The 12,491-nt window shown below is 38.5% G+C and overlaps 1 protein-coding gene across 4 annotated transcripts in view; it reads right to left on the reverse strand.

The window, feature by feature from the left end:
• The window catches only part of RALGAPA1 (Ral GTPase activating protein catalytic subunit alpha 1), a 174,620-nt gene that overhangs the window by 70,239 nt on the left and 91,890 nt on the right, over positions 1 to 12,491 (reverse strand). For all 4 annotated transcript variants that reach the window (XM_063117818.1, XM_063117817.1, XM_063117815.1 and 1 more), the window contains 4 exons: positions 9,382 to 9,492; positions 7,047 to 7,115; positions 4,145 to 4,279; positions 1,339 to 1,522 (listed from right to left, as the gene is read on the reverse strand). In XM_063117818.1, the coding sequence (XP_062973888.1) occupies positions 1,339 to 1,522; positions 4,145 to 4,279; positions 7,047 to 7,115; positions 9,382 to 9,492 (499 nt within the window). The remainder of the gene's footprint in view (positions 1 to 1,338; positions 1,523 to 4,144; positions 4,280 to 7,046; positions 7,116 to 9,381; positions 9,493 to 12,491) is intronic.

The raw sequence follows: 12,491 nt of genomic DNA on the forward strand, positions 1-12,491 counted from the left end.
ACCTGTCCTGTGAGGAAATGCACAAATGAAGGATAGCAATGCTAGGGTTTTGTGCAGCAGACATTCATTTGAAAGGGGGGAAAAACCTATTCAAGGTTGTCTTTTCAAATTGTCAGATTAAACAAATCACACGGCATTTGCTGCAAACCCATAATTACACATTATTATGGCATACAAAAGCAGCAAGGCACAAAAAGCTACTGCAATTCTTTATACTTGCAATGGAACATGTAGGGGAAGTTAATTTTGGCAAATACTTTAAATATTAGCTTTGCATAATATGTATAGGTGAAACTGTAATTAGGGCAGAATGAATCCTCCAATGCTTCTTTCTTCTGACCCTGTAGATGATTACTCTTTGCTAATAAGACCACAGCCATTTGACAAAAAGCCAACTACAGTACCTTGCTTCATTCTTCAGTAAATTTAATAATTACCGCTCCTCCTGCCAATAGTTCTCAAATCAGATTTGTTCAATCCAATACTGAGCTTATTAGAGGACAGCTCTGTGTTCAGAATCCTTTGGCCAAAAAAGTACTTGAAGATGATGAAGCATGCCTTAGACAAGGGCACAATGATTAGCCATTTTCTCCACATAAAAAAAAACAGCACGGAGTCACTACAGACCACAAAATCACCTGCTGTTAGCACACAGCTGCTACAAAAAGGTTCTGCATTTATCTAGTCCTTAATATCTTTAAGGAAGCCTAAAGGGAACAGCTTAATATAGGAGGAGAATGACACTACACAGAACATTTGGTATCAGTATTAAAGCCCATCTTTTCCAAATTTCCTTCCACCAGGGCCATTTGATGTTTGCTAAATGAAAAATGCAACTTAAAACTTCTTGCAACCTTTATTTGAAGATGTTTCTATTCAGAGGGGAAAAACATTTCCAATATAGAGAGCTCTTTTGGAAACAACCAAGGTTTGGATGGATATTTCTGTACAAAATAAACAAAATTGTAATGATTTTTAAAAATCAATTTTAAAAGTATATACACTTAAATAATTTTCATTATGACTCATCTATTCTGCATCTGGTTGCTTGGACTACTTAAATTAAGATAATTTCTCTAAAATCAAAAATTATACATCCTGTTACTTGTTTACTGATGAAAAGTAGGGCAGAAGGTTCCATATTAAATTGATTTTTATATGGTAGAGGATGTCCTTATGTTTAGTAAACAAGAGTTGTAATTACTCAAAATTACATTGATTTATTCCACATTGATTAGCACTATCTATAGTATATAATGGCATTAGATGCGATTTAAAATTCACACTTCAGTATTGGAAATTTGGTCACAAGGAAGAATTTCAGCAAGACAAACAGACCTTCAGTGACTGGCTGGAGTTTTGAAGACCGTTCTGAATCAGGTGAATGTAATGGTTCCGGCTCCTTCAAACTTTCCAAATACATAAAAGGATCATAATCCGAAGATGCCAAATCCGATAGGCTCACAGGAAAATATTTTGGATTGCTAAAGCACTGAGATCCATAGACACATCCATGAAGAACCTAAGAATAAAAATGAAGTTGACCAAAGCATATGTACACATTTGTTACAATTGTGAAAACAGAGTGAAGGCAGGGCCTTTGCCATAAAATGGAACAGAATATCCTTAGGAGTCTATCCCCTGGCCAAAGTGTCTTACTAAACTTTTACTGAAATGGTTCACTTTACTTCAAATAACACATGATTAGATACTGAAGGATTTTTTTTTACAGATAATTCAAAGGTCTGTTTTTACCTATAAGGCCCTTCACAGCTTGGGACTGATTGCCTCTCCCCACATGTACTGACCTGGATCTTGAGAATTTTTTTTTTTAATAAGACTGCCTTCTCTGAGTGCTTTCACCAAGTGAGGTACAGTGGATAGAATCATAGAATAGCAGAGTTGGAAGGGGCCTAGAAGGCCATCGAGTCCAACCCCCTGCTCAATGCAGGAATCCACCCTAAAGCATCCCTGACAGATGGTTGTCCAGCTGATAGGTTTGAGGCAAAGGGCCTTTCCAGTAGTGGCATCTGGTTTATGGAGTGCCCTCGACAGAGAGGTCTGCCTGGCACCTAGACTTTAATGTCTTTTCAGTGGCAGGCAAAGACCTTTTTATTTTCCCATGCTTTCAAAATTGTAGACGCTTTTAGCACTTTTTAAAAGCTTTGTTCATTTTCTATTCTTTGCTCTCAGTTTTGTTTTATCCTTTAAAATCCTTTTTTGTGGTTTTTTAATGTTGCGTTTGACTGTATTGCACGTGAAGCTGAAGCCATCCAAATCTCAAACCCGCTCTCAACATGGGAGGAAATTTATACCAGCTCTGGGGCAAACCATTGGAGGGAAATAGTTGAAAATAAACATCCAACCACTACCACCTTCCCTTCCACCCTGCTGGCCTGACCCCAGCAGAGCTTTGGATGTGGCAACTCACCTGCCTTGGACTCTACAGTCCACACTCAGTAGGATTGCAGTGATAACCTGATTGCAGTGTTATTTTGATTCTGAGAGCTATCCAGAGAGCTTCTTGTTACAGGGTGTGTTTAAAAAAGTAAAATAAATAAATGAATACTGTATACTTCAGAGGACATTGGCAAAACAAGTAGGATAGGTCCAAGGTGGTATATGATCATCCTTTTTTTAAAAAAAAATATCAACACTTTTGATATAGGACAGTTGGCATAAAACCTGTATCACCTTTTTGCTCTAAGAGGGCCTAAGGCGATGTATATATGTATTCAAGGGGATATAGATTTAGGTCTGCAAATAGAGTAAAAAATATAGATCATTTTTGGGACTTCAGCACCACTTTCTTTGTTCTCCCTTCATGAACGCTCTTCCAGAACACTTGAGAACTACAAACTCAATCACAGCTTTTAAAACTCAGCTAAAAACTTTTCTTTTCCCTATAGCTTTTAAATATTGAGTTTGTTCTAACTCTATACTGTTAGCTTCACCCTACCCAGTGCCTGTTTACACTTCCCTGTGCCTGTTTGCATTCTCCTTCCCTCTTTATTGTTTACTACAACTTTATTAGATTGTAAGCCTATGCGGCAGGGTCTTGCTATTTACTGTGTTATCTGTACAGCACCATGTACATTGATGGTGCTTTATAAATAAATAATAATAATAATAATTTAAATGTTGACAACGTACAGAATTCCTGTATTTTCAGCTCACATAAGCAAGAATTTGATCATGCAACTCTGCATGAGTTGGACAAAATGTGGTATGAAAAATACATGTGCTCTTGCCCTAAAATAAGCATTTTGAGCAGTTACAGAACCCAATATTTCAAAAATCGTCACCATCCTATCCTGATAGATCTAGAAGTCATAATAAGAGAGCTTAGCACAGAATTCATTCCAGCTTTAAAGAGTATGTTGACATACTTCCATTTTGTTGTTTGTAGGCTTGATTGTGTTTTATATTGTGATTCCTTCTGAGTTTTTAAAATTGTCTTTATGTGTGATAGCTGTAAGGAAGGGGTTAAGCGTACTCAGAATTACTGTTTTTTGCAATTCACTCTTGTTCATTGTCTGTTATAGAATTGCAGAAGTACCGCTTATCTCTCCACCTGGCCGTAGGCGGGAAGCCATCTCCTGGCTCCCTTGAGGCGAGAGAAGTGACCTTGGGGCAATTTGCAACTGTAAAAGAGAAACTGGCCCTTCCGGAGGGAGGGGGAGGAGTAGAAACGAGGGGCCTTAAAAAGTCTACCAAATCTGAGGCCAGTGTCTGAGCTGAAGGACACCTGGCTGCGGGGAAGTATATTCTGTAACAAATGTTTTAGTTTGCTGGTATGGGGTTCGGGGTTGATGTATCTATTTTAGTAGCTAATCTGATGTAAATGCTTGCCTCTTACCCTTCCTAATTCAATAAAGGATTGGGCTTAACCCTTTCAAATTGAGAGCTGTGTGCTTTATTCCAAGATCTGTGCAAAATCCAGTGGGCAGCCGGTTTGGCTGAGTGTGGTTTCCTTTACAATAGCCTTCTGAAATTGTAGACATGCTTTGTATGGTTAGGTAAGCCTATTAGATTCGTCAATTTTTGTCTGTTTGCAAAAAGTTTAAAAATTAAATAAAAAGTACAAGTAAGAACACCATCAAAATGCTAACCCAAACAGTGTGGGGAAGGAGGGAACAAGTACCTTATATATACAGTTGAGAATAGATTTTTCCATCTTATCATTTTCAGAACCTGCAGTGTGAACAGGTTGTAACAGTGCTTTTAAAGGCAAGGCCATTATCCAGTCCAACAGACACAGAAGTAGTGATACCACCAGCTGTAACAGAAGGATTTTAAAATTACAAATAGCCATAGAGAGCAGACTGCATTACACTTTATTTTTCCTCCTTCCTTTTTTAATTTAGTCTCAACAGAAATCCATCTCGAGAGTAAATAGTAGAACATTATTTTTGGTGTTATGATCAACAGTTATGATAAGAGAAACATAGACACCAAATATTCAGAGAAGCAACACGTGGAGGCAGCCTCTAAGAGGAATACACTATTTAGGGCTTTATATGTTAAGGGAGGGATCCTGAATTGTGACCAAAATGCCAAAGAAGATGCTGGAGGACTCAAGTAATATACTCTACTGTGCCTTTTCCTTTAAAATATGATTTATTAGCAATGTAGAAATAAGTACAAATCAATTAAAAGGAATGTTATAAAAATAATTATACACATACACCAGCCTTGTATTTAACAACTTGACTGTTAGCCACAGGGCACCACATTCTCAGGTAACAGAGGACCTGCTGTCACTTTTATCAATGCATGACACTACCAAAGGAGAAGGTATTTTTTGAAAAAGTGTTGCTAGAAGTGCACGGCATGCAGTCGCCTTACTATAGATGGCACCCTGGCCTTGATCCCAGTGATCAGGTCATGTGCCACTGCATCATCCTTTTCAAAGTTCACACTTGATAAAAGCCACCTTTGTGCTAGATTAACAGGTGACTGCTTAGAAAGACAACTGCGAGTAAAGGCATCATCCATACAACCAGGTATCTCAAGACTGACTCAAAAAATAAGAACACAAATATAATACTAAAAACATGTACAATTGGAGGATAGGGGTGACTACAAGGGTACGTGAAGGCCCACATTCAGCAGAAACTGCTTCCTACTATAACTTGGTAACAATGGGATTTTTTGAAATTTTGGATTGGGGTGGGGGATTTGGGGCCTTGTCCACTTTTGGCTTTGGCCCTTCCTATTTTGCTTTTGGCACCAACCAATGTTGGACTGTGGCTCCCAAGACCTTCTCTATACCTCCACCACCAGAACACCTGGTTTTCATGCTCCGATTGCTCTGTTCCTCCTCCACTAGTCCACTGGGTAATATTTTTTCTTTTTAAAATCTATCCTACATTTCCATGCTAGCTGCAGAGGAGGGGGCTACTACACTCTTAGGAAGCTAGTAACATCTTTTTTTGCAGGCGACTACCTTTCGTGAGCTTATTTTCAAGGCTCGATGATGATGATAATGTGCAGCAAGACTATACTTCTACACAGTACAGCCAGCCAAAATGTTTTTGGACATTATGGTTCTTGACTCTAGGTTTCCCCTGCTGAAATAAATTCAGCTTGAAATTTTTTTGATTAGCTGTTAAATTAACTAACGGGAAAAAATCTGTATCTTTCCACAGGGAAGATGGTCAAGAACTATTTTCCATGGCCACAGAAAGCAGGACCTGAAATAATAGGTATAAGTTACAACTACCTAGAGTCCGATTAAATGTAAGGAAAAATTTCCTGACAGTAAGATCTGTACAACAGTGGAACGGTCTACCTATGGAGGTTGCGGTTTCTCCATCTCTGGAAATTTTTAAGAAGAGGCTGGACAGCCACCTCTCATGGATGGTTTAATTGGTTTTCCTGCACAATGCAGGGGGTTAGACTAGATGATCCTCGTGGTCCCTTCCAACTCAATAATTCTATGATTCTGTGATAATGTAACTTTTTATTGCCTTTACATATATTGGCTGTATGTGTACTTGAGATTTTGTGACTTTAAGAATTGGTACGTGCTTTTTTTCTTCATCTCCTCATTCCTCTTTCCTTTTGTACCGAACCTATTAGATTGTAAGCTTGCAGGCAGGGATTGTTTTACTTTTTCAATTTGTGTACAGCTCTTAGTACATTTTTGGCACAAGCAGAAGGCTGCTCATGCAATGGACCTTCCCACTCCCTCCTTCCAACTGCTTCTCCTATACCCCTTGAAAAGCCTGGATACAACCCATTATATTGCAAATTATTAAGCCAACAAAAGGTTGGTTCCCCCAGAAATACTTAGAAAGGTGAAATAATTTGTGCTACCATCTTCCAACAATCCTGAATTTTATTATGGACTTGTCAAGGGATATTTGAGGGTAATCTTTGAGTGCGCTGCACCAGTAAATTTCCAAGGTTAAAAGGCATGAACAGCTCTTCCTCTACAAGTTAAAAGGAAGACAAGCAAAATAATGGCTATATTTCGCAATAGTTATTAAATGGAGGTTGCTTAAAAGTGCCTCTTCCATGTGTGGCAGTGTGAAGACAAACCATCTAATTGGATGATCTGCACAGTGAACTGGTACGCACAAACTTCTTGTTTACATCGCAACCCCACAGAGAGGAGGTTTCAAGTGCTTCTATGTGGCTGGCATATCATGAAAAACAGATTTTGGTCACAACAGGCTATTGCAGTAGAGCTATTTGCCTCAGTGTATATATTGATAGATTTAGCAGTTCAAGGGCAATATATCATTTGTAGTAATGATTAAAATAAATAAAAAAATCAATCAATCTTATTTGTAGTTTGGAAGTGATTTTGATAAATTGTTCATCTTTGGAAGAAAGCCCAAGTGACACAAGTTATTTGGAAAGTAATTTCTGCCGTAACATTTAAATATTGAGCAGAAGTCTAAGCTGTATTGTATATATACAACAGAAATGTAAAATCCTGTGCTTCCATTTATAACCAAAACACTCTGCCCCTCCTTAACTTTACATTACAATCATAACTATGCATGGCATCATTATAACAACAACAATTTGATTACCCTCTTGTCCTGTTCATAAGAAGAAGCTTCTGTACTAGGCAAGAGATGAGTGATCGTAGCTATAAGTATCTGCGGATAATAAATATCTTTTAAAACATTTCTATAGTTAAGACTTTTTTTAAAAAAAAATCAGTCATTTGACAGATATACTGTGAACTAACTTTTAGCATTCGTTTAGTTGTTTTCCTTTTGATCAACACATTGTTTCATTACATTTAAATACATTCACACATTTTCTGTTGGAAACTATGTTCTCTCACCTGTCCTTACTTTTGATTTTATTGGGAGTGCAGAAGTGTCTATTGCATTGGAATTTATGATGCTGACAGTGCAATTTGTTGTTATGATTCATCCTTGCTTGTAAATTAACCAATACAAATATGTTAATCTCTGAAGTTATAATTTAGCATTGTTGGTACAGGCAAGGCAGCTATTTCCTTCCTATTCAAGGTACTGATTATTCCAGCATCACTTAGCAAGTCGTTTAATTTTTTAAAGTTCTTAGAAGTCTTAGGCTGCAATTCTGAAGGTGCTTCTGGGTCTTAATAATGCTAGGATTGCAGTCTTTTATAGTTGTTGCTATCAGTACTGCAAAATTGATTCTAAGTACATTTACTCAGAAGCCAGTCCTCTTTATTTCAGTGTAATTTATCTTAAGCAATGTCCTTAGAACTGGTGCATTGGCTTTATTTTAGTGACTTCCAGTGCAAGACCACTGAAAGATATTAAGACAATTCTCCTGATTCAAGTTGTTGTGCCCAAACATATTTATTATTTTCACCAGTCAATTCCCTTTTGTGTGTGCATTTTATTATGAAATCTGCTTCACACTTCTGTTTTGGAGGAGAATTAATATTTGAGATATGTTGTAATAGGTGGCCAAATAACTGTTTTATCTTAAATGAGGGACCTACTCCATATTTATTCTGAAACGCATTTATTTACTTGCAGGTGACCTACATTAGGTCTACAAATGTATCTATGGCTTTCCTGGCAAAGCAGTCACTGGGATAAAATAGAACGATAACAGTTGCAGAAGGTTATGCAGAACTGTGTGAGGGCAGTGTTGCATTTTGTAGTGCTACCATCACCAAATGCATTCTTATGCAAGGCTGATAAACAGAACAGAAGGAGCATTTCAGCCACTATATACCTGATACCATGTAAAATCTGTTTATAATAGCCTTTTAAAGCCCACCCGCTCTACGGGACTGCAAAATGGTTTCTTCTCCTGCATTTTGCTCATAAGAGTGGCTGGTGGAGGATGGACAGAGCACTCTGTCCCTCATTTGTCAGCCTGTCTTATGAGTAACAGGGGAAAAAAATTAGGCTAGAAAAGCAGGAGGCTGGCCAAGGAGGCACAGAGCGCTTTCTACCTGCTTCACCAGCCTGCCTGGTTTCTATCCTGAGTGAGCAGGAGAAGGATTCGTCTCCTGGGTGTCCACCACAGAAGCACAGCAAATTGGCAGTGGTGGTGGGATGGGGCGATCCATGACTCTGTTCCAGCCTGCTTTGTTTCTTGCATGTCCAGCACAGAAGTATGGTGGGCTAGTGGCAATGGTTCTCTCCTTTTGCCACCAGACCACTGTGCTTTCTAAGCTAGATGCACAGGAGGAGAAACCCCATCCTGCACGTCCAGCATAAAAACCACGTGGGGTAGTGGTGAAGGCATGGACTATTCTGTCTCTTCTCCATCAGTTCATGTTTCTATGCTAGACACACAGAAAAAGCTTAATCTCCAACACAGAAATGAGGTGGGTTAACTGAGGAGGGATGGATCCATTCTCTCCTGGCTGACCTGGTTTCAGTGCTGGCTGTGGAGGAAAGGGTTTTACCAGCCAGCATAGAAACCAAGCAAGCAGGCAGAGAAGGAGGTTGATTTTCAACAGAAAAACAGTGCAAGGGGAAAGGGCCAAGGAGTTCTTCTCCCAGTTCAAAATGCAGCCTCAGTGCTCAACAGGTCATTTTAAGATTGCATTAATGCACACTATAAAACTAACGAGACACAAAAAGTACACTATATTTTAAAGAAAACACTGTTTTATAATAAATAACTTTACCATATAATATGAAATCTATTTGAATAAATTGTTCCATTTCAATGTTATAAACATTTGTTAGACCATATTTCATTTCCATTTGACATGTCCTGCATGATTAAAAATTAACAATTCTGCCCAAACACACCATATTTAGGAAGTCTTAAATTACAATATTACATCTCAAAACCTGAAAGACACACTTCTAAATTTGCCATTTGAAAATCTGTTGCTTCATATTTCTAAAGAGCATTATATGCAAAGAAAGTTCAAAGATTTCTTCATGTATTACTTACTTGAATAATTTTTAACGGTGAATCAGTTTGATACATTTGCAGCCTGTGTACATAATGAATCAGCATATTAAGCATATTGCAAGCAACATGTGCAACTGCTTTATTTGGAAACTGTAAAAAACACACAGAGAAAAAGTTATAAATACACTGATTCCAATATTATGGTCACATAGTACGTGACATACTATCACACATTCAGGAGGAAATTAGATACTCAAAGTAAAAAAACAGTCCTTTCTCATGACAGGAACAAGCCTTGAGCTCTAGTTCTTCACCAGCTTTAAATCTGAAATTGATTACTTCATTTGGATCTAAACCCTAAATAGAGAAGACATCGAAACGTATAGGAGCACAGCCTGCAACCATGGGTAGCAAACAAACAGCTAAGATTAACATGTTATCTTTGCATTCAACCTACCAACACTAGTATTTAATTAAGAAAAAAAAAAGCTGAAAAAGTTGAATGGCAACATATTTAGAATTAAAGTTGTATAAATAAAAAACAGCCGTGATAAATTAAACAAGAGTATTTTGTGGTTTTAAAAAATGCAATACTGTGGAAAACACAAGAGCTCTAGGGGCCAGTTCACACAATACAATTTCAAATACAAATAACTGCCACACCTCTTTTTAATCTGTCTTTGCAATCATAGGACTAATCTAGACCAAGCAGAATATTACACTAAGAAAGCAGTATATAAAAGGCAGGAGCCACACCAAGCAGGATATAGCACTATGAAAGCGGTATATGGTATGTGTCAATGGACCCCAGCAGTTGTCTACGCACTATAAAGCAGTACTGTGGCTCCTGCCTTTTATATACCGCTTTCATAGTGCAATATCCTGCTTGGTGTAGATTAGGCCATAGATATAGCTGCTAGCTATAAATATAACCTTTAACCTATCATGTTTTGTGCTTACATAAGCATAACACATATTGACCTGGTTTGCATGACATCAGTCCACTGTGGCTTAATTTAGCCATGAGGGCTGTTGCATCAGACTGGGCACCAGTTTTGCATGGCACCCATGGGCACCCAGTTTGCTGTGTTTTATGAATCCAGACAAGCAGGAGCTGTTTACGGCTTAGACAACTTCAAATAATCCATGGCTTGTTTTAGAGTTATCTGAGGGTTGTTTAACTCTCAAACAACCCTTGCAACCTGGGTTCATATTACAAATCATGGCACCCAGCACCATGGGTAAACTAAGCCATAATGGGCTGTTGTGATATGCGAAAAGGCTCACTGCATGAACCAGTGTTAGTTTGATCATGGCTGAATTGAAGGTGTGGAAGGTACAACTTTACTCTGGAATAACACTTTAATCTATTCTCTTTAATCTTTAATGTTGTATTTAAATTCATTTAGGAAGTGAGAGTAGATGGCTAAATACTGCGAAAACTTTGCTGCAACAAAAGGTAAAACTTCTACCTCTTTTTTTCCAGCTACAAGATCATAACTGGCATTGTAAGCCTAACACTGAAGCACTTGTCTTAATGACAAAGCCTCTTGTGATCTGCCAAAGGCTACTGAGGAAGTGGTAAAGCAGAATGCAGCAGGCAGAATACACATTGCCTGCTTGAGGGCTTGGGTGGCTTCCAAAATATTACAGTGAACATCAAAGAAAAAACCAGACACTCAAACAACATGATCACGGGAACCAAAACCAAAATGCAGATAGCTGGAGGTGTCCTCTGAAAACTGGCTCTTTCTCTCTATAAAAAAAAAATACACTACACAAGACAGACAATTGATGAAGAAGCAGGAGATGTGTATGTAACAATGCTCTGTTATTGGGTTTAAGGGTAAATACCACAGATATGGATCCCGCAAGGAGCATTATGTACCCAAATTGTCAGCAATTAGATGCCAGCAATTTGGGATCAGGGGAAGGATGCTGTATTCCATGGGAAGCTCAAACTGCTCGTCAGAGGCAAATATGTTTTCAGTGAAAAAAATATTTAATTTATTTATGTGCTCTGAATTTAATAGCTACTCCTTTGCATTAGTCATGAAGTATTCAATGCAACAATTTAGCATGAAAAGTATGCATGCTATCCTTCGCAACCATTTTATGAAATAATTCTTATTCAGACTAAATAGGGGGCAGATTTGAACCCCCCAAGGAATGTCTGAGAGATAACAGTCAGAGGGGGTGGGTAAATAACTAGGACGTTAAAAAGCTTAGTACATATTTAGCGCTTTATATCTGTTTCCCCACAATTAAAAAAGGAAATCATCACCTTCAGATGGTTTATCTAGTGATGTTATTTATCACTAAGCAAGGCCAGCTATATGTACTGGTGCACTCTGGATTAGAACTGAAGAGCTTGGTCAGCGTGGCAGCCGACTTCCATCCAATATCTGTGATACTTCCATGGCTGCAGCAATGCTGAGCACCATGGAGGTATCTCTCAAGTACTATTTGGGCCTGAAGCATGAGGCAACTATCAAAGGTTCAGATGACAAATTAATTATTCCGCAATGCTGGTGATGAGAATGTCTGTCCAAAAGTTACAGCTTTTACTTCCTCTAGATAGTCAAGTTCGACTGTCTTCTTGGGGCTCCCCCCATTTCCTCAAACAGTAAACGCAGGTAACTGTTGAAGTGTGGGATGCTCTCATTCAGTATTTCAGCCAGCTACCTACCACTTTCTTTCAGGATTCTCTATTGTATTTCTCCCTGCTCCTGACACTTAAACAAGACACGTGGCATGTGCAACGCTGCATGGGTAAGTTTTTCTTGTTTACTCAGAGTCATATTTCAATTCATAGAATCATAGAATAGTAGAGTTGGAAGGGGCCTGTAAGGCCATCGAGTCCAACCCCTTGCTCAATGCAGGAATCCACCCTAAAGCATCCGTGACAGATGGCTGTTCAGCTGCCTCTTGAAGGCCTCTAGTGTGGGAGAGCCCACAACCTCTCTAGGTAATTGGTTCCATTTTCCCATTAATCTGTAGACAGTGGATATGGCTGTGCTTGCTTCCTGCTCTTAAAGCACAGGGTTTATACTGACGTTATTTCTGCTCAATTTCCTGCAGGGTTGATGTCAAGTCACCATCAGCTTGGAGAATTTTTGCTCTGAACCCAATTTTTACCAATCTCTATG

This window comes from Elgaria multicarinata, chromosome 2 (genome assembly GCF_023053635.1).
Source record: "Elgaria multicarinata webbii isolate HBS135686 ecotype San Diego chromosome 2, rElgMul1.1.pri, whole genome shotgun sequence".
NCBI classification, from domain to species: Eukaryota; Metazoa; Chordata; class Lepidosauria; order Squamata; family Anguidae; genus Elgaria; species Elgaria multicarinata.